The 23,035-nt window shown below is 41.2% G+C and overlaps 2 protein-coding genes across 2 annotated transcripts in view; both read right to left on the reverse strand.

Annotated features, from left to right (window-relative positions):
- Positions 1-23,035, reverse strand: part of TMEFF1 (transmembrane protein with EGF like and two follistatin like domains 1) — an 84,301-nt gene that overhangs the window by 25,266 nt on the left and 36,000 nt on the right. Inside the window, exons 4-5 of the mRNA XM_037140805.2 lie at positions 20,666-20,692; positions 19,149-19,245 (exon numbers count right to left, since the gene is read on the reverse strand). Coding sequence (XP_036996700.2) covers positions 19,149-19,245; positions 20,666-20,692 — 124 coding nt within the window. The remainder of the gene's footprint in view (positions 1-19,148; positions 19,246-20,665; positions 20,693-23,035) is intronic.
- On the reverse strand, positions 7,018-7,356 carry LOC119045944 (activated RNA polymerase II transcriptional coactivator p15-like). The gene has a single exon (XM_037140808.2). It carries the CDS (start codon positions 7,354-7,356, stop codon positions 7,018-7,020), a length of 339 nt encoding a protein of 112 aa, XP_036996703.2.

Below are 23,035 nucleotides of genomic sequence, written 5' to 3' on the forward strand. Positions count from 1 at the left end.
AATAACTGAGACAACTAAAAAAATGATGGACACGAAACAGGTAAAATGGAAGGCCTCAAAAACTGTACACCCACATCACCAAGAGTGCCCTGGGCCCCCGACTGTGTTACAGACAAGGCCACGGGAGTCTGAGGCAGACCACGCCAGGCCCGGAATTAGATAAAAGTAGCCAAGAGGAACCCAAGGCAGGCTCCATACTGACTCAGCGAGGAAGACAGAAAGTACAAAGAGTACTGAACAAGATAACCGCCTGTGCATGACCTTGTCTTTGCAGAAAAGTATCCATTGTTGCAAGCAGAGAACATAGCCATGTGTGTTCCCTAGAGATAGCCAATTGCTAACAGCTACGTCTGCTTCTGTATTTGCTTGCTTGCTCACCCCAATAAAAACCCCAGGCTGTAAGCGCCAGGCGCAACTCTCATCTGCAGCCTCTTGGCACCGTGTCTCCGGACACCTCGAGAGTTTGCCCCTGCGCAGGTAAAGCTTTGGCCAATAAAGTTCCATCTTAAACTCCTGAAAGCTTCGGACCATTTGTTGCTCACGTTGGTGGATGCCACAACCACCCCTCAAGAGAACAGGGAAGTCTGGTTGGGAATATGGCACTTAAAACGCAGACACTGCTTTTTAGCCATTTGGTGGACAAGCAGTCTAGACTCACTCTCCTGCTACAAACAGTAAAAATACTGGGTAAACCCTGGCTGGTGCGGCTCAGTGGACTAAGAGCAGGCCTGCAAACCAAAGGGTCAAGGTTCGATTCTCAGTCCGGGAACATGCCTGGATTGCGGGCCAGGTCCCCAGTGGGAGCTGTGAGAGAGGCAACCACACATTGAGCTTTCTCTCCCTCTCTTTCTCCTTCCCTTCCCCTCTCTCTAAAAAATAAATAAGTAAAATCTTTTTTAAAATACTGGGTAAAATATTTTTAAACGAAAATAAGTACATTCAAAAGTCAGCAAGGACTTAGCAGGACTAAAGTTACATAAAGACAGAAACAGAGAAAAAGGTCAAGTGAGTTTTGCTAAAGCTGATTTGCAGCTTGAAGGTATCTGCCACGCCAAGTCAATTCAATTACTGACTTTTTTCCCTTTGTAACCTCTGGGAACAAGAGATGAAGAAGAGTGACCTACCTAGGGTGGGGAGTCTGAAGTCCCCAGAAAAGCTTGCACCTCAAAAAGCTGCAACCCACTGCATAAGGGTGAAGTAGAAGTGAGTTGCCATATTCCAAGGGGACTGTTTAAAGGAGCAAAAAAGCGCTGCCCTGAGCCAAGGCACTGAAGAGAGGGAAGAAAAACATCTCCCCTGAGAATTCAAAACCACAAGCCAGCCCTCACATGGGTCATTACAGCTTAAAATATTATTTCAGTGTTCTAGAAAACCTCAAACCCAGAACTTCTTTTGAGAGTCCAGGAACGCAAGGGGCCCGAGGCAACAGACAGAGCAAATGCAGTCCCCTCCGGAGAACCCCAACTGTGTTACACTAGACCTCAAACATTTTCTAAGACACAGTCTGAGAAAAACATGCAGCTCATACACATTTCCTCCCATAATCACAACAAAAAGGAATTAAAACACAACAGGCAGAGCAAGGTGATTTAAAAAGACCCAAACAGAACTTAGAATCAATAATGGATTAGTAGAAATAAAAATATTTGGTGGTCAGATTTAACAGCAGGTTACATAACCTAAAGGTGAATGGGTGAATGAAGTAAACTGGAAGGGAGGTCAGGGGAAATTACCCAGACCACAGCAGAGTCGGAGACGGAACACAGGGGACAGTAAGTGACACGGATGACCAAGTCACAAGACCTAATGAAAATCTGAACGGAAGGAGTTAAAGGACTGAGGCCGTGGCAATACGCTCAACAATTTCCCATCAAACTTTATAAAGCTGAAGAAGATCATCAGCGTATCCAGAAAGCCTAGTAAATTCCAAACAGGATTATTAAAAAGGAATCTAGACACTGAAATAGCACAATGATATTTTGTGCTATTTCACAACAACAAAAAAGAATATAACAACAACAAAAAAGAATATTTCAAAGGCAGCCAGAGAGAAGAGAAAGATTATCTTCAAAGAAGCAAGAATAAAAGGGGGAAATATCTTCAAAAGCAAAACTGAAGCCAGACATTTATTCATACCCAAAAGACAGTGAAATAATACCTACAATGTTCTGAGACAGAAGAGAATTCTACATAAAGAGAAACACCTTTTGCCCTGGCCATTGTAATTCGGTGGACAGACACTGGCCTCCAAACCAAAAAGTTCCTGGCTCAGTTCCCAGCCTGGGCACATGCTCTGGTCCCAGGCCAGGTACCCAGATGCGGACATGTGAGAGACACCCAATCTATGTGTCTCTCATACACTGAGAGATGTTTCTCTCCCTTTCACCCTCACTTCCCCTCTCTCTAAAAATAAATAAATAAATAAATAAATAAAATTTAAAAAAAGAGAACTATCTTTTGTGAATGAGGGTAAAATAAAAGTAATTTGGAAGAAGGAAAAACTTGAGTTTGCCACCTGCTGTCAGTAAAAGAAATGCTAAAGGCAGCAGGAGAATGATCCTAGAACAAAAGCTAAAATGCAAACACAAAAGAAGAAAAGTACAAACATGTAGGTAACGTTAACGGAATACGGACCACATAAGACAGTGCTCTGTGTGGTTGAATGTTTTCAAACAGGAAATTAAAATACATCATAATGATTGACAGCAGGCAAATCGGGCTGAACTGAAAAGACGGTGTTAAGAACACTGAGAGATACTGATGAATTTTGGACTGTGGTAAGTTGAATATGCATCTTAAAATGACTAAGGTTATCACTAAAAGCAGGAGCACCCATAACATGAAACTAAGAGAGAAAAAAATTCAAAACAGGGCAAAGAAGAAGAAGCAAAGGAAAGGCAACACCAAATTCCAAAATAAGATAGAAAAAAATCAGAATACATCAGTACTTATACTATATTTATATAAACTGACTTTCCAGCTAAAATAACCAGACAGACTGGATAAAAATACAAAAGCTAGACTGGGTAAACATACAAAAGCCAGGTATGTGCTGCGTGTTAGATACGTGGGGAAAATGTGATGACCTGCGTAGTTGCATGGGCGGGGGAGGGGAGGGCGGGGAGTTGTTTTTAATGGGTAGAGTTTCGGTTTTACAACAGGAGGAGAGTTTTGGAGGTGGACAGTGGTTCGGGGCCACAACATTCTGAATGTACTTAACAGCACTGAACCGTGCACTTAAAAACAGTTAAGATGGCGAACTGTATGTTCTGTGTATTTTACCACAATACAACAAATAGGAAAAAAATTTAATGATACAAAAATTTGAAAATAAAAGCAGAGCAAGAGACTAACACCTGGGAAAGGCAAAAGCTTGGCATGGTTCTGTCTGATACAGGATGAGACTGGTTAAGAGGGAGAAAGAAGGTCTCTTCATAATGATAAAAAATTCCATTTACCAGGAAATACAGCAATTCTAAATATTTTAAGATAGCCTCAAAATATATAAAGCAAAAACTGATAAAGCCATAATAAAAAATAGCCAAATCTATCACAGATTTTAACATGCCTCTCTCTGTAGTCATACATCAAGCTGATAAAACAAAAATAAAACTGAAATAGTTATAAGAGAAATGACATGATACTGAGATTTTCTTTAAAATACTTCCTCCAAATATGTGGGGAGGTAAAAATAGATGGAACAAAATTGGACTTTTTGAAGTTAAGTGATGGATATATGGGAAGGGGTTATGCTTTATTTTTTTTTCTCCTTTTCTATATGTTTGAAGATTTCCTTAATCCCTGGTGAATTAAAGACCTATATTTGAAAGGCAAAATTACGAAAGACATAGAGGATCAAACATGAAAGACCAATACTTTTAACTTTGAAATGAAGAATGTCCCATAAAGAGAACAAAAGACAACTACAAACAAAAGAAAATAAGTATAGCCCAATAATTAATGAATAATCTGTATCTATAATATAGAAATAAAAATCTATTTTAAAAAGATATATTGATATAACTTAATGGGTAAGAAATAGGCAAAGCCATAAATGGAAAACAGAAATAAACAAGAGTAAAAGAAGCTTATAGAAAGAACATATGTGTAAAGATGTTCAACTGCTCAATAATCAGAAAAATGAGTTAAAAGCACCATAAGAGAGATACTATCACATTCGCTGAAGGAGCCGAACCTGAGAACAAGGACAATGCCGTGTGTTGGCAAGGATGGAGAGCAAAGGAAATTCGCTCCCTCTGCTCGTGGGGGAGAGAGCTCACTGATACAACCACTTTGGAAAACAGGCACCACCACGGAAAGCTGAAGTTGCAGAAGCCCCAGAATGTCACTACTAGGAAAATCTCTCACGTGTGCATCAGCAGACATGAGTAAGAATGACCACAGCAGCATTATTCATGAGAACAAATACCAGAAACAACCCAGATGTCCACTGACAGTAAGACAACTACAAAAGGATGTGGTGAAGTCCAACAACTAAGTTCATTAAGCAGCGAAACTGAACAAACTGTTGTGTGTATTAACATCAATGCACCCCAAAAACATAACGCTGAATAAAAGTACAGGTAGTATGATTCCAGGTATAAAAAGTTCAAAATCAGACTTCCGCCAAGATGGAGGCATAGGTGGATGTGCCGTGCCTTCTCACACAACCAAGTTTAGAGACAACTAAATATTAGCAACAGAAAACATAGCCAGAACACGGAAAATTGAACTTTTCGGAAGTCCGTTAACAACAAATTCTTCAGCCTGACCGGTAAGGGGCGAAACCAGCGGCTGGTGAAGCGGGATTGCACAGGAAAACTCGGTCAGACAGACTCAGGAACAGGGAATCCAGGCGCAGGGTTGGACCTAGTGAGCGACCGAGCGAGCAACCAGGCGAGCGACCGCGGGGGAGACAGCGGGGCAGCAGGGCTGCGTGTTGACTGAGGTTGCGCATTTGTGCGCGGGTGGACAGGTGAGGGAGTGGGCGGTTGGACCTGGCCGGCAGGTCCCCACGGCAAGCGGCAGTGGAGGGCGCCGCCATTTCCCTGCTCTGACCCCACCTCCACATACAGCGTCATAACCCAGCGACTCTGAGTGGCCCGGCCCAGGTGAACCACCTAAGGCGCGGCTCCTCCGCACCCAGCTGTGAGAAACAGCAGAGGGGGTCGCCATTTCCCTCGTCTGACCACGCCCCCACATACAGCGTCACAACCCAGCAACCTGGGAGTCCAAGGCGCCGCTTCTCACACTTAAAGGGCCAGAACAGACCAAAAATGTCGCAGGAAGACCTCAAAGCCCCAGAGATAAATCTAAGCGACGAAGAAATAGCAAAACTCACAGACACACAGTTTAAAACATTGGTGATCAGGATCCTCACAGAACTGGTTGATTATACCGACAAATTAGACAAATATATGAAGGCGAAACTAATTGAAATGAATGGAATTGCACAGGATACCAATAGCAATGAAAAGGAAACTGGGACTCAGATCAATGGAGTGGACCAGAAGAAAGCAAATAATGGCCAAACAGAAAAGAGTCAAGAAGCAAGAATTCAAAGAAATGAGGAGAGTCTTAGGAACCTACAGGACATCTTTAAATGTTCCAACATCCGAATTATAGGGGTACCAGAAGGGGGAAAGGCACAGCCACCAGTGGAAAAATTATTTGAACAAATAATAAAGGAGAATTTCCCCAATCTGGCAAAGGAAATAGACTTCCAGGAAATCCAGGAAGCTCAGAGAGTACCAAAGAAGTTGGACCCAAGAAGGAACACACCAAGGCACATCATAATTACATTAGCCAAAATTAAAATGAAGGAGAGAATCCTAGAAGCAGCAAGAGCTAAGAGGACAATCACCTATAAAGGAGTCCCCATCAGACTGTCAGCAGATTTCTCAAAAGAGACCTTACAGGCAAGAAGGGCCTGGAAAGAGGTATTCCAAGTCATGAAATCTAAAGACCTACATCCAAGATTGCTCTATCCAGCAAAACTTTCATTTAAAATGGAAGGACAGATAAAGTGCTTCTCAGATAAGATCAAATTCAAGGAGTTCATCATCACCAAGCCCTTATTATATGAAATGTTAAAGGGACTTATCTAAGAAAAAGAAGTTAAAGAAACATGAACAGTGAAAGGACAATAAACTCACAGTTATTAACAACCACACCTAAAACGAAAGCAAACTAAAAGGACAGCTAGATCAGGAGTGGAAACATAGAAATGAAGATCTCAAGGAGGGTTAGCAACAGGGGAGTGGGAGGAAGAGAAGGGGGGAGAAGGTACTGAAAATAAGTAGCATAGAAAATAGAAGTAGATAGAAGATAGATGGGGGGGCAAGAATAGCATGGGAAATATAGAATCTAAAGGAATTGAGACACATGGTCATAAACTAAAGGGGGGGGTAATGGTGGGGATGGGGGGTAGGGTGGAGGGGAATGAAGGGGGGAATAGAACAACTGTAACAGCATAATCAATAAAAAATTTAAAAAAAAAGTTCAAAATCAATCAAAAGCCAAAGAATACATTATTATGAGACTTACCACATGTGGTAAAACTAACTATAAAGAAGACAAAGTCATGACTCCACAGGATACAGCTGGGGAGGGACATGGGGGGGGGGGTGGACCAGCTCTGAAGTACTGGTAACATTCTACTTCTGGCTTGGGTGACAGGATTCACAAAAGTTTCTTTCAATTTTGTGCATTAAACCAAATGTGTACTTTTTTTTTCTAGTAATGTGTATTACTTGATTTTATTTTACACTAGGCAATGGGCACAAAGCAATCCTCCTCAGTGAAGTTGACAATGAACTTCATTCAGATCATTTTTAATAATACGCATTAAAAAAACATATTCTTGCAAATTGTTCTGCACTCCAAATATACAATAGCTTGGGAGGAAAAAACATTTAGAAAACAAAAGCCACCATAAAAAGACGGATTAAGACAACTAGACCAGTCCCAAGTTTTATATGGCTCTGATTTTACAATTTTCCTACTGCATCATCCATGTCAGAAATCTGTTCCTTCAGCGGGCTCCACGGCCAGGATTAAAGAAATAACTTTTCTCCCTGGTTTCATTTCACCTTCTGGATCCACCCAATATTCTCTAATGTCAATAAGGACTTTTCCTTCAAAGTCCCAAACACTGACGGACCCCATTTTTCCAACCTGAACCATGTTACCATCTCGGCTGCTGCCGCTCTGCTTGGAGGAGGTTTCACCAGTCTTCTGCTTCTTTGCAGGTTTTTCTGAAGTAACTTGCTTTTTCCTCTGTAACTTTTTGTCAACATCACTGTCAGAATCACTGTCAGAAGAGCTCAAAGAAACAAGTTCCTCTGATTTAGACATTGCTCCGCTCCTGCTTCCCAACAGCCCCTGATCGCTCACTCACGACTCCAAATGTGTGTGTTTTTATACACTTGACTATATGCTCTCCTTTGCAATTTTAAAATGAAAGCACCAGAAAACAAGTAAAATGCATAGGAAGAACATTCACTAACTTAAATAAAAAATGGCTTTCATATTTTTAAAGGGTGGGGAGGGGAGAATGAAACAACACTTTGCACCACCCGCGAGGTGTAAATTGTCACCACCTGGCCTTTTGTAGAAGAACGGTGCTGCCCTGGCTGATGTTGCTCAGTGGTTGAGTTGCGGGCCTGCAAATCAAAGAAAAACGTTGCTGACCCCAGGATGAAGGGCAAAACCGAGATGGCAGTAAAGTAGAAATGGTGGCTAATGGGAGAAAGTATGACAGAACCATTTTAGGAACAGGAAAGGTGGCAGCAACAAAGGCAAGCCGCCACCCCCGTCCAGGCAGGACGGCACCACCGCATGGGAGGCCAGGAACTGTGAGGACAAACCATCGCCACTGTGTTCAACGGCACACGATAAGAGATAATTACATTTCCAGCTCAAGGAGAGTCCCGCTCAGTGAAACAAGAGCAGAGAAGGAAGACGTTGGCCTCCAGAGGCCACTGATACAACTGATCACAGCAATTACGGTGTCTGCAGACGCCACAGCAGCAGAGGGCACAGTGCCCGAAGCACAGGCGTATGCACTAAGTGGAAAGAAAGCACTTTCGTAAATATGACAAATTCAAAACATTTAACGGCCATTTACTCTGCACCTACTGTGAGGGTATAATCGTATTTGCCTTATTTAATCCTGACTACACCCAATTATGAATAGAAAAACTGAAGATGAAGGAAGTGAAGAAGCCTGAGATCATGAACAAATGAGTGGCCGAGACGGCATTCTCTCTCCTAGCTACAGCTGTTGCATACGATAGACATCTCGGCGCAGGAACTGACAAGTGAAAGGAGGGAGGCAGTTGTTTTACACATTTCTACCATGAAAAATATCTTCACGGAACTGGCCTCCCCTGCTCTCAAGCACACCAAGGACACTCCTGCTCCAGGACTTCCCCCTTTCCTGGAATACTTCCCCCTCAGACGTCCACCTGGCTCCATCCTTCACTTGCTTCAAGATTTCTCTGGAATCCCAAAAGAACAGCTAAAAATTAAATCACAAAGTGTCCATTTAAGAAGTTAGAAAAAGGTAATGGAATAAATCCAATGAAAACAAAAAGGGGAGAAATATAGATATGGATATATACACACAAATATAGAACCACAGATTTATCGTAGCAGAAACAGAAAGCAAAGTTATAATGGAGAACAGCAATAAAGCCAAAAGTTGATCTTTTGAAAAGACTTTCAAATTGACAAAGCAGGATGGGGAAGAAAAGAAAGAGAAAAAATATATATAAGGAATGGAAAAAAAAACCATGTAGGTTCAATGCAGATTATGAATTAAAAGACAGAAAGTTACTATAAACAACTATGTTAGCAAGTTTTAAAACAGGTAAAATTACTAATTTTTAAAATATTAACTATCAAATTTCACCAGAAAAGAAACAGAAGATGAATGGTACTATAATCATTAAAAATTTAAATCAGTAGAATTTTTGTTGTTTTTTTCAAAAATCCTTCACAGACAGCATCAGACCCAGGTGCTTTTCAAAAGAAAATTCATGAATACACTCATTCCACTCAATCAATACAGATGTAATTCTATTATTACACCAGGTCAACAAGAGAACAGACAGACTCCCTAGTTTATTTCCTGAAATGAAAGTGCAGATTATAACTCACTGAATAAAAATGAGTACAAAAAAAATTTCATCTTTGGAACAGACAGAAGACCAACTAATAATGCACATCCATAAAAAAGATACTGTAATCATAAAGGAACAATAAGATAGTATTAAAAAGGTATACCATGGAGAACAAAAATGAGCTTTTGGAAATTAAAAATTGTGGCAGAAATGAAAAACTAAAGAAAGTGCTGGGAAAAAAAGAAGAAAAGCACAGCAAAAAAATTGAAATATATTTTATTATGCTATTACTGTTGTCCCGATTTTCCCCCCTTCCCCCTGCTCTGCTCAGTACCCCCATTCCTTCCAATAGCCCCTTAGTTCATGTCCATGGGTCATGCATACGAGTTCTTTGGCTTCACAATTCCTATACTATTATTAACATTTCCCTGTCTATTTTGTACCTGCCAATTTATGCTTCTTAATCCCTGAACCTTTTCCCTCATTCTCCCCTCTCCTCCTCCCAATTGATAACCCTCCAAGTGATCTCCATGTCTGATTCTGTTCTTGTTCTGGTTCATTGCTTGGTTAAGGTTCCATTACTGATAGTTGTGAATTTGTGCCTTTTTAATGTTCATAGTTTTCATCTTCTTCTTTTTCTTAAATAAGTCCCCTTAACATTTTATATAATGATGGCTTGGTGATGATGAACTCCTTTAGCTTTACCTTGTCTGGGAAGCACTTTATGTGCCCTTCATTTCTAAATGATACCTTTGATGGATAGAGCAATCTAGGTTGTAGGTCCTCGCTTTTCATCACTTTGAATACTTCTTGCCAGTCTTTTCTAGACTGCAAAGTTTCTTTTGAGAAATCAGGTGACAGTCTTATGGAAATTCCTTTGCAAGTAACTCTGCTTTTGCTGCTTTTAAGATTCTTAATCTTTAACCTTTGGTATTTTAATTATGATGTGTCTTGGTGTGGTCCTCTTTGGGTTCAACTTGTCTAGGACTCTCTGCTTCCTGGACTTGTATGTCTATTTCACCAAATTAGGTAAGTCTTCTTTCACTATTTTTTCAAATAAGTTTTCAATTTCTTGCTCTTCCTCCTGTCCTGGCAATCCCATGATTCAGATGTTGATACATCTGGAGATGTCCCAGAGGCTTCTTATTTTATCCTCATTTTCTTAAATTCTTTGTCCTTCTTGCTGATCTGACTGAATGCTTTTTTCTTCCTTATGTTCCAAATTGTTGGTCTGTATGTTTCATCTCCTCCACTGTTGGTTCTCTGTAGATTTTTCTTTATTTCACTTAATGTAGCCTTCATTTCTGCCTGGGTCTTTTTTATGCTGTTGCAGTACTCAGTGAAGTTCTTTGAGCATCCTGATCACCAGTGTTTTAAACTCTGCATCTGACAGGTTGGGTATCTCCATTTTGCTTGGTTCTTTTTCTGGAGCTTTGTTCTGTTCTTTCAGCTGGGACATACTTCTTTGTCTCCTCAATTTGGCGGCCTCCCTGTGTTTGTTTCTGTATATTAACTACAGCTGCTTTCTCTCCCTGTCTTAGTAGCATGGTCTTTTTTTTTGTAGAAAAAGCACCTGTACATTATGTGGGGCAGAGACTTAGGTGATCGCCAGGGCGGGGCAACCCAGTTCACACTCGGGTGTTGGGGGAGGACTCAGAGAGGGACAATGTTGCAGCCTAGCTTCTGGAGGTCTGCCCAGGAGGAAGAAGTCTCCCAGCACTCACCCGGTTCCCAGGCATTTCACTTTCTCCCCAGTTAAGCCACTTGTGACCTTCGAGCTGTTTCCCTGGTGCTGAATCTCCGAGGGGGCTGGTCTTCATAATTCCTAAGTCTGTGTGGGCCCTTTAAGAGGAGTCTCCTGATAATCCAGCAGTTTCTTTCACCTCCCCAACCTCCACTGGTTTTCACGGCCAGAAGTTATGGGGATTTACCTTCCTGGGGCTGGAATCCTAGGCTGCTGGGTGGTCTGGTTTGAGACTGGGATCCCTCGGGAGCGAGGGATTTTTATCCACTACACATGAACATGTGACTGCCCATTCCGACACCACTCTGGGCCACTCCCGTGGCCCCGTGCCTCTCTGCACCTCTCCACCTCTTTCTGCATCTCTGCCCCTCCTACCCGTCTGGATGAATGTGGCTTCTCTAAATCCTTGGTTGTCAGGCTTCCAGACAGCTCAATTTTCTGGTGGTTCTGGGTGACAGTTGTTTTGTAGCCTGGTTGTAATTTTTCTATAGCTGTGCGTGTTTACCTATACCTCCATCTTGACTGGAATTTTTTTTTTAATTTTTAAAAATAGAAAGCAGGAGAGAAAAGACAATTAAAGGACTAATTGAGGAGGTCCAACATCCAAATAACAGAAGCACCAGCAACAGAAAAGAGAGGAAAGGAAATCATCAAGGTACTAACTCAAAGATTTCTCAAATCAGAAGTCACTGAGTATCCAGGAAAGTGCATAACGCTGTGAAATTTCATTACACTGAAGACCAAAGGAAGAGGCTGTGAGAGAGAAAACGAACCGTATACAAAGGGCCAAGAATTGGAATGACTCAGACTTCAACAGCAACACCAGAAGCCAGAAGACAACAGAACAATGCTTTCACAGGGCTGAGGGAAATCGATCCTGCAGCTAGAACTATGCACTTGCCAAGTCACAGTATTAGCTGTAGTTCAAACATTTCCAAACACCTTGAATGCTTTGTCAAGAAGATACAAAAAGATATACTAAAATGGGAGAGCAAAACCAAACAGTTAAAGGCAAAAATTACAAGAAACATAGTATCCAATGGAGGAGTGAGGTAAAGGAATTCACAAGTGATACTTGTGGTACAACAAAAAGTGTATTTGGTCTTTGCTCCCTGTTGCTGGCTCAGAGGTCCTAAACACCCTTCTTCAGTGGTAGCAGAGTATCTTGCATGTTGAAGAGATGACTGGGTTCTGAGACTCACTTGAGTCATTTTAGCAAATTACCAAGCACAGGGAAGGTCTTGGGAACCTGCAAAACAATAGTATCCTGGGCAGAAGTGCAAGGGACCTCATCTGTGGCTAGCTTCTAAAGCGGAGACAGTCTTATGGGTCTGAGCGCAGATCCCTCTGGGGTCTATGCTAACTCCAAGAAGATGAATGTCAGAATTGACATGAAATTAATGATAGGACATCCAGTTTGTACAGAATTGGAGAATCAACTGTTGTAGGAAAAAACACACATTTAAGGAAGACCCTGGGAAGACAGCTATATACAAGATGAAAAGGGCAACCAGTCCACCCTGAAAGAGTTTCACTCTGTAAACAGTTGCATTGCTGACTGCCATCACCAAGACACCTAACGCCACTGCATCCTCTTTTCAGCCAGAGGACAGAATGCCCCGGTAAGCCTGGCCCGGGTTCTGGCCTGTATTTAACTTGTCTTGACCAGGAAGTGATGAAGTTCCTCGTCTCCCCTCTGTGCCCTACTGCCCGAACCAAAAGAGCACACTCATTTAACTGACATGTGTCCGACAGCTGCAGGTACACACAACAGCTGCAACACACAACAGTCCACTCTCTGAAGACCTTTCTGCCTGTCATCCATACCTGGTGACACCAGAATCTTGACAGGTGTCTAACTGCAGTGAGCCCTAGGTTCCCCATGGCTCACTCACGGTCCTCCCCACTGACTTCCCCAGAAGGGAACCTTGTAAACTCTCTGGGAAGCTAGAACCCAGTCTCTGACCCAAGAACTGTTCAATGTATATTCCGTAAGCCTTCACGAAAGAGTAGCAATACTGCCCTTTCTTTCCATGGCTGGGTTAATGCTGGCCACTGGTAATATGGCAACATTCTATTTTGTACCCAAGGCGTTAGGTACTAAGGTGTCATATTCTTTAAATGGCCTGTATACATTTTAAACACCTCTGTGTGCAATGTACATTTGAGAATAAAGGTTTTAAATAAATTATAGGCTGGTATGTGTAGTGAGTGCGCTGTCATTAAGCTTGAAAAAAGGAAGGAGAATACGTGTTCATACTTGCTTGTACATGCATAAAATATCTCTGCGAGATTGAAAAAAGAAAAAGATCACAGTGACTGCCTCCAGCACAGACAACTGGGAGGCTGGGGACCAGGGTGGAAAACAGACCTTTTCCTGTAATGCTTCTTAAAGTTGTTGAATGTCTAACGCTGCATATTTCAAAGGCATGAATGTATACATAAATCACTGATTCAATTACTTCTATGACTTAGCTCAATGATTTTGGCAAGTCACAACACTGAGCCTTTAAAATAGAGACAATGCTGCATAACGCAGGTGAAAAGAATCAAATAAGCTTTTCTTAAAAGCCCTCTGAAATCATCAATTACTGTGTACATGTGAAAGGTATTATTATTATTGAGAAATGTCCGTCTTTTCCCTTCCTTTCTCCTTACTCTACACAAAAGTGCCATTCCTTCTCGATATGGTAAGTTTATTTAGAAAGTTACAAAACAATGGCTTAAAGTAATTCATGGGAAGCTATTCAGATTTAACCAACACCCAGTGAAGCCTACAACGGGTTCAGCACAATACGAGTCCCTTTCACACATATTTCATTCTCAGAATGGCCCTGTGTGCAGCTCTATGTGAATGACAAAGCCCTACTGCGTGAACTGTCACAAGTTCACTAAAGACCTATGGAGGGCCGCTAAGCCTACCCCACCTTGCCCCACCAAATTCATCCAATACAGAAATCAGCAAGACAAAGTATCATAAGTGCTATGCAGAGGGTTTTTTTTCTCAAGACCAAGGAGGAACATGGAATAAAGTGACCTAAAGGGAATAAAGAGGCTGCGCTGTCCGTCACCCTGCACACATACATGGTTCTCTGAGCAACTGTGACATCTGTCACTCAAGGGCAAAAAACAGACGCAGCCTCTCCAAAGAGACTGCCATCCAGGATGCAGAGGAGCAGAAACCACTTCCATGAAGTGCATCACAAAGTTCAAAAGAAGGAACTGGAGGATTTTTATAAATCACCCGCACTGACATTGTGCCTGATGAATCTACAGGCTGCTCAAGCCATTCGTGAACGGGGTATTTAAAAGATACCAGTGTGAAGGAGTTCTATGATTATCTGGTCCATGGTCCAGGCACATGCTGGACGGTTCTCTTGCAGCAGTAACTTCAGGTTAGAAATATAACCTCGTGTAAAACAGGTACTGTTTCCCACTTTTAAGACCAAGCAGAAAGTCTACCTGCTGCATTTCACAAAGGTCACAATGGGATACTGAAACCTCACCCACAGAGGAGATGAATTTCTGGGAACCTCAATCACCTCGCCCGACATGTAATTCATAAGAGGAGCGTTAATGAGGACAGCCATCAGAAACCCATGCAAAGCCCATAATGCCACTGGACAGACAGTGCTTCGGGCAGAAAGGGGAAAAGCCTCTGAGAAACAAAAATAATTCAAGTTACAAAAATTTAAAACAGCCACTGAGCAGACAAGAGAGATAAAAATACATGCTTATTAATGAGGTCCGTGCAATTTCACCCCTGAACCTATGTACTCTGATGTTACATTTAGAATTTATTCTCACATTAGCTACAGTTCCTATGGGCACTTTGTTTCCTATGCCAGGGAAGCAGAGAAGCAAGTTCAAAGGTGGGGCCATGCAGTCAGGCTCACAGACAAGGCACAGCAACAGCACCCAGAGGCAGCGGCTCTGGGTGAAGAAAAAATATTTTTAAAAAATGATATAAAGAACCCAAAACACAAAGCAGAATGGATCCTTAAGCAGAAGGGTGAAACAAAGGCCACTGAGAACACCAGTGGCCCCAGAGAACAGCATGGTGTACGCACGTGGGCACGAGAGGGAATAAACCCCTTGTTCTGGTCCCACTGCCTAACTGCAAGCCATTCAGCCTCTTCTGACCTCGGCTTCACCTGTAAAATCAGGATAATACTTCCACCCACTATAAAGAGCTAAAAATAATGCATGTTAACAATGTCTAAAAACTGTAGCACTGATATTGTTAAAATATGTTCTGTGTACTCTATTTAAGAAAACAATATGTCTAAATCAATTTCCATTTGAATGGCTAAATAAAAATTGGCACTTCTCTTACTAGCCGGAAAATCGACCTACAGTAGGTACCACTTATTCCCTCCCCTCAAATGCCAGGCATTTTAACACTATTATCAAGATAAAGAGAAAAAGCTTTTTAAAGCAAGAGAAAGAGTTCAGCTGTCCTTGGGAAACTACATAGGTTATATAACATCTCTCCTGACAGGAAAGACATTTCAAAATGAGAATATATAAAATACTTTAAAATTTAAACCCATACTAAAAGTGTGACATGAAATACCCTATCTATTATAGCGATACTATAGAGCAATATTTTTCAAGCTATAAGTCATCATCGCTAGTGGATTATGAAGTCAATTTAGTGAATCACTCACTACCAGCTATATTTAAGAAAACAGGATAGAAAATATTATAGAACACTGAATTTAATACTTCACAAAAATTTTGCTTTACTTTTTATGTATTATTACCATGTGTATGAGAGGGGACCTAAAAAGAAACAGGATTATCTTCTGGAGGGCAGGACCCGTGTAGTACAGGCTTCCCCCACTAGGTGAGTGTTCTAGGAAAACATCTGTATCAGTGTTCCAGCTGGTGTTGTTGTGAGAGGCTGCATTTGGCTTCAGAGAATTTTTTTAGAAGACGCATTCAACACATTTGCCCATTTCATGATGGGTGGTTTACGGAACACCTTCCCACTTTGCGCTGAATGTCCGGCAGTCTTTGACCAAAAACAGCATAACCCTCCTGCCACCCCTGCCTATTCATCCGATCTTGCCCCAAGCAACTTCTTTTGGTTTTCCCAGAAGAAAAAAGTCCTCAAGGGGAAACGTTTTGCCAATGTGGAAAAGGCCAAACAAAAAACGGTACAAGCACTAAAAGGCATCAATACTGACAAGTTCAAAAGCTGTTTTGAGCAGTGTGGAAAAAACATCTCAACAGGTGCATTTCATCAAATGGAGTGTACTTCGAAGGTTACTCAAGTTTAAACAGGAATAAATACACAAATTTTTATAAATAAATTCTGGGGAGTTTGAGGCCCCCCCCATATATGTACATGAGTGCTGGGTCACAGCGTAAACGTATTTCTTACATGGACTCGTAGCCAAAAGCATCTGAAAGTCACTGATTAGAAAACTGAAAAATTGGCATGTGGCTGGTGGTCTAGGTAATATCGACACAAAAAATTTTAAAGCTGCCAGTATTCAGAGGAACAAGGAGATGATAAGGAAGTCAAGAACTCAGAGCTGGGACCAGGCTGAAGAAGAGGGCGCTGCTTTTTAAAGAGGCATCAAGCGGCAGTCCACACAGTGGGAAGAAGGTCACAGCAGTCCCTCTAGGAATGAAACCGACAAATACAGGCAGGCAGATGTAAAAACTAAAAAATAAATACTATTCTAGAACTTAGGAGAATCCATCCCACAAAACCCTCTGACTTCAGTCCTTGATAATTTCTTTCATTTGTAAAGTGAACAGCTTAGATTAGAAGATACATTTTAAGATTCTAGTTAAGCTTAACATTCTCTGGTTCTAGTAGAATTTGTAATAATTAAGTCATGCTGTGAGGACTTGGTTTGTAACTAAGACCTTTTGTATTTAATAACTAAAATTGTATCTTTTAATAAAAAATAATAAAACAACTTTTTAATAAATGGCAGGTTTTTCCATAAAAATCAAGGCTTAATGACCAATGCCGTACTTCAGCATCTCCCAGTTTTCTCTACCGAACAGGTCTAGACGGCTGGGTCACAACTACCTTAGACAGATGTTACTGTCACCTGGTGGCAACCATGAAAAGCACCTAGAAGATGCCTTGAAGTATTTATATAACCTTGATATAGCTTTCTTGGTACCATGGCTCATTTAAAAGTTTTTTTTATTACAATAACCACAGAGATACACTTAAATTGCTAAACCCAACTAGCAATTGCAATCAATTTAAATTGCAATGAATACATTTAAATTGCAATCAATAATAAATGTTTTATAGACTGAAAGATTAGATGTTCCTAAAATTTCCTTTGGTCTCCTTCCGTAGGAGGAACCACCACTTTAGCTTCATCATTTATCGTCCAGGTAAAGGCACCAGTTGTTTCTTAATGTTCATGGCGGCATCAATTTCCTGGCCTGGGCTTGGCTGCCTATCCCAGTGTCTGTGCTCCTTCGTCTGCACGTTCCCTATTATTGGTAAGCCATCCCCTGGTCTGTGCCCACTTCCTTTTGCTTAGAACCTGTATCTGCAGAAACGGTGATTGCAAGCTCTCAATACACAGGTACATGCAAAATTAATTTAGTACATGCAACAGAGCTGCCCTGATTGGGCACAGACTACCTGTTATATCATGAGGAAGTGTTCACAGACAGATCTGTGTTTCATTCACCATGTAGATGTCACCTCTGGGGCCACCTCTGAGACTAGATAGAATGTATTCTATTTCTAAGCCCATGATCTCTTTCAGTTTAGGGATGAAAAATGAGAGCAGAAAGATGTGTAAAATAGGGCTGAGTAGAGATGCTGTCAAAGGCATAAAAACAGATCAATAGACCTAGCCAATCAATCACGGACAACTATTTTGACTCTGAACACTATTATAAAACAGACCTGGGAAAACACATTGACAAGAACTAAGTCTCTACCAACACACACACACAAAATGGTGTTTCATCACACCGTATTATTAGGACAAAGTGAGAAAGTAAGAAGAGCGTGCAACACCTATTATCTGTTCTCTCTGCAAGTCCTTATTATTTATTTCTCCCTTCTCCTACAGACTAATACCTACTTTGGAACACATGTTTTTCCAAACCAAACCACTCCGCCTGAAAGGGACAGACACATGTCAATCCATGTGACCAACACGCAGAAACAGAGCAAATTTGGGCTTGGCTGAATTCACTTTCTACTGAGCTTGCTGGTCTTTTGCCAATTCTCTCCTACTTGGAAATACATACTAAGAAAATTACCAGACATTAATTTTTACAGAGTGCCATCCAAATACCTGATTTTGAACATTATATAAGAACGAAAATGGCGTGATCCTAATTTGCAAAACTCGCTGTGGGCATTAATGCGAATTAAAGCGTATTACTACTAGTCAGTAAGTGAAAGGCTCACATAGGCACTGAAGCCTAAATAAAACACAGGGCTGGAAAATACACAGCGAAAATATGTGTAAGAAAGAATAAGTCTCTATAAAATAAATATCTTCAAATATGCGCTAGAGGTAAATCAAAGTAAAGATCCATTTGTTCACTAGGCCCCTGCAGTCAAGCTCTTAGAATCAACCACATAAAAGGCAAGCACCAAGGGAAATGAAAAAAGGTTGAGACTGGTAATAAATAAACAGAAACCTAATGAAAGGAAGAAACAAACACGACTGTGTGATGATCTACTGTTACTATTCTACCAAACGACACCATTTCTTACAGGGAGTGAAATGGAAAACTGAGCAAGCAATGCTGCCCAGCTACAAACCCACCTTCACCAAGGAAAAATAAAGCAATATAATGTCAGCCTGTGCGGCTGGGATTTCTATCAATAAATTTTACTTATATAATATTTACTTACTATACTCTTAACTTTTGAAACAGTTCTGGAGTGTTTAATACATGAAAACATATGTAAATTTTTATGTGAAAACTCAAGACGAAACTATTTATTATTGATACTAATTGGAAGTCTAATACTAGGGTAAATCAGAATAGGAGTATTTCTGATGAATAAAATTAGGCTTTGGTATAAAATACATAAAACTATCAGTGAAAAAATAACAGAGGTAAAAACCAAAAAACATTACAAACAGACTTTTGTTCTAAAATATAACACTTAGATTGACTTAAATAGCTACAGCATTATACCAACTTGAGAGAAGTCAGTACACTAGCCGTAAACAACAACAAAAAACAGAAGGCGTACATAAAACATACAGAAGCAGGTTAAATGATACCTTTATGTAACAATAAAAATACCTCAACCAACTCACCCAACATTTTCTGCATCTTCATCACACTCGGCTTTATATTTGCAAGGCCCACACTTGGAGTGCTTTCTGTGAACTTCTGCCCCTGACCCTTCCTCTTCTGTTTAGAGAGAAAAAATTAAATTTTCAACCAAGAGTTGGGATGCATCCCAGATATGCTTCATGTTTCCAACAGCGATTATTCTATTTCTGGGGAAAATGTATCCCGGCTCTTGAAAAACAATTACTTCCAAAATACATCAATGATTGAGTCCAAAAAATGTTGCCAATACTGAGTACAACACATTCTGTGGGGAAAACAAGTGTTGGTGCTGGCAAATTAGCCCTCTAACCTACGCACCAAGCTTCAATCCTTTTTTTAAGCTGAAACAGTCATCCATGAACTTCTTCCTCAGGACATGTCCTCCAGTCCCTAGGTGACCTTTAAAATCCCTTCCAAATGTAGGAGTCCAATGAACAAAATAAACTAACCAGCAAAACAGAACCAGAGACATGGAAACAGGGGACAGACTGACAGTGACCAGAGAGGAGAGGGAACCGGGATACTGGTGGAAAGAAGGGGAAGGGAAAAGTCAAAGGACATGTACAAATGGCCCATGGGCATGGACCACGGTGCGGGGACTGACTGTGGGAGTGGGGAGTGGGCTGGGTGGAGGAGGGCAAAGGGGGAAAAAATGGGACAACTGTAACAGAATAACAACAAAAAAATAAAAATAAATAAAAATAAAATCCCTACCTAATATGAAATTTTAGGATGCCAGGAAATGTGGAAGCCTGGACTAAGGTTTCGAATAGTGTTGACAGTATCACCACCGTAGTTTTCATTTGTCTGCAAGTTTTCCCTTTCTGTAGCCCCACAGTACCTCGGGCATTATTTTGCATACGATAGATACTCATTAAAAATTATGTACAGCCTCATTAAACCAGGAGGCAGTCATTCTTAATTCTGAAAATTTAGAATGGACTTTGTTCCATGCTATTCCCAAGTATTAGTTTTAGACCGCAGAAATAATTCATGTATTTGTAAAATGAAATTAAAACAAACAGGAAAACGTTAATAGTGTAAACTCTAGATTCCAGCAGGGCCGCTCTGCACATCTTCCCTCTGCGCAGTGCGCGACTCACTCTAGACTTTTTCGTGCTGTGCCCTGAACGTTCCTTACGAGCTACAGTCGCTTGTGGGGACGACCCTACGGAGAGCGCACTCCGGTGTGGCCTCAGTCTAACAGGAGCTGCATTTCCCCTTCATCTGACAACGAACCTTTAGTGAAAATAACTTCATGAGCCAAAGATGCCAGGCTGAGGGGGACACGGGGGTCGGAGTGATGGCTAAGGGTGGGGCTTCTTCCTGGGATAATGAAAATGCTCTAAAATTGGTAGTAATGAATATACAACTCTTTGAATGCACTAAAGGCCACGGAACTGCACACTTCACACAGGTAGACTGTATGGTCTGTGACTTTTAGATCAGTAAAAAGAGAAAGAAAACGGATGCCCTTTACAGGGTACTTGAAACTTACCGCCTTCTCCAGAGCCAGAGCCATTATCTGAGGAAAAAAAACAGAGTAAAGATGAACACTCTTCCTGGAAATTTCATCTTATCAGACAGGAAGTTTCTTATCGAAAAATCAAACTTGGGATATCCATTCTCATGTGGCCCTTTTCCAAGTTGTTTTTTTTAATATATACTGGTTTATTCTCATAACCCTATCGTGTGCCTTTCTCTAAATATAAATTCCTTGGCCACACTAATTCCCATACCTCGTGCATTTTTGCAGCTCCATTCAGGAAACAGCCAGGTGCCTCGCACAGAGCAAAGACCAATAAATATTGTGAAGTAAATGGCTAAATAGAAAAATATGTTAATTAACTCTCTTAAAAGGTGGAAGAAAATTTTAATTTTGTTACACTCGAGAGAAATAATGAACAAGCTGTTTTTATTAGAAAGGGAGGGAAAGGGCTTTGGGTCTTGCTCTAAAAATCTTTAAAAAAAAATCTGTACATAAAAACCCAAAGCCAAAAGGTAAGAAAAGCCCCAGGGTGTAGAAGGGAAAAACAACTTCACGGGCAGGGTTTTCATATTACTGATGAAATTAACTTGGAAAACCTAACCAGAAGGAAGCTCACCAAGAGGTAGGTGGGAGACTTGTTACTAGTGAAATTAAAGAGCCTCCCTCAAAGCTTCCAGCAAGGAGCCAGCCTAAAATGTAACGAATGTAAAATATTTATTCTCTAATCCCAAAAGAGCCAACATATGGCACGGGGCTCGCTGAGAAGAGAGTGGTTCTGCGGCACACAGCAGAGAAACAGCAGAGGTGGCGAGTGAGGATCGCGACACTCCAGGCAGCACTCTGGTGGGGGGACGCCCTGGGGAAGCCCCTCCAGTGCTTCTCACAGTTCGCGGGAGTGGGAGACAACACCCCCGACAGTGCCGCTCCCTCGCCTTCCAGCTCCTCCAGGCAATAACCCAACTTCAGCTGTGGCAGAGACAGGAAGAACTGGAGCATTATTTCGGGTAGTACCCACTGCAAAATCTTTATGGGGTTTCATAAAAAGTCTTAAATTGCCTTCAATTTTGATTAATCGGTCATTAAAAAAACTACATTTTCTCTAAAGAAGGAGGAAAAGAAGGAGGGAAAGCAGGAAAAAAAGAGGATGAAGAGGGGAACTCAATGTAAAATTACTTTTATGACCAAAATTTTTTAGAAGAACATCCCCCTGTCCCTTCTGCCCCACACTGATTGCATACAGATGTACTAGGCCACCTGGCAAATGCTGGGGATGAATTACTAAGACAGTCCTAAGGCATGAGATACTTACTCAATGACCAATTTTTTTTCGACCCATGTCCAATTTTTCAAAACACAATCCTAACACCTCCCTTTAGTGTTATTTAAAATTACCAAATAAATGATATATTATTATAATTGCAGAACCAGCTCAAACCGGTCTTACCCTGTTTCTAACCAGATACTGAATTGTTTTTCAGAAACAACAGAACAGAACTGTAAGTCATGCATCCAACGCATGTGCAGGAGAGAATTCTGATCTTCGGTAACATCAAGAACCAAAGCTTCACAGACCGCCCCACCCCCCATTGTACTGGGCAGCAAGCCACTGCTTAGTACAGTGTGACTACTCTGATCGCAAGGTGGAATTCTTCTTGGAAACTGTATTTTCACTGTACCCACACCCTCCCCAGCCCACATAACTCCACACCAACCCCGGGATGACCATGTGCCTCCCTAGGCAGGGATGCTGCCTTCCAGTTGAGAAAAAACTGATCTGGGTGGAAATGAAATAAAGTGAGTTACATACAAAGAGATATGCACAAAATATGAACAAACCCTGCCAGGAGACGGCATGGGAGAAAGCTTTCACGGAGGAGCAAAGGCTTAAAGCATTCGGAGTTTTCAAGTAAACTAAAGAGAATGTTATTTTTAATGCTGGGAATAGGAGCAATCAAAGACCAAATGCCATGAGCACCACTGACCCACACTGACCCACCCAGCAGACAACAAAATTGACAGGGCTACCACCTTATAGCGGAGCTCATTCGATCTTCATTTAACTACCCCAGGAGATGATACCCATTTAACAATTTGGGTACTTGGGGCTCCGAAGGGTTAAGTGACTTATCCAAGGTCATGCAGTAAATAAGAACTAGAGTCACTTTAAACACAGGTCTTTCAAGCGTAGTGTGGTGCTCTTTCCAATCTTCCATTCCACCCTCACTGCCTATCAAAGCAGCTGGTGTCATAAACACATACCACTCATAAGTAATGCACAGTTAATTGGGGATTGCAAAGAACTCCACATTCCTTCTTAGTCTCTCAATCAAGTCTCTGAAACACGATGTACACAATGAAACACAAGGAAGTGTGTAAGAA

The sequence above is a fragment of the Artibeus jamaicensis genome, unplaced genomic scaffold, assembly GCF_021234435.1.
Source record: "Artibeus jamaicensis isolate MK-2021 breed Jamaican fruit bat unplaced genomic scaffold, CSHL_Jam_final scaffold_1964, whole genome shotgun sequence".
NCBI classification, from domain to species: domain Eukaryota; kingdom Metazoa; phylum Chordata; class Mammalia; order Chiroptera; family Phyllostomidae; genus Artibeus; species Artibeus jamaicensis.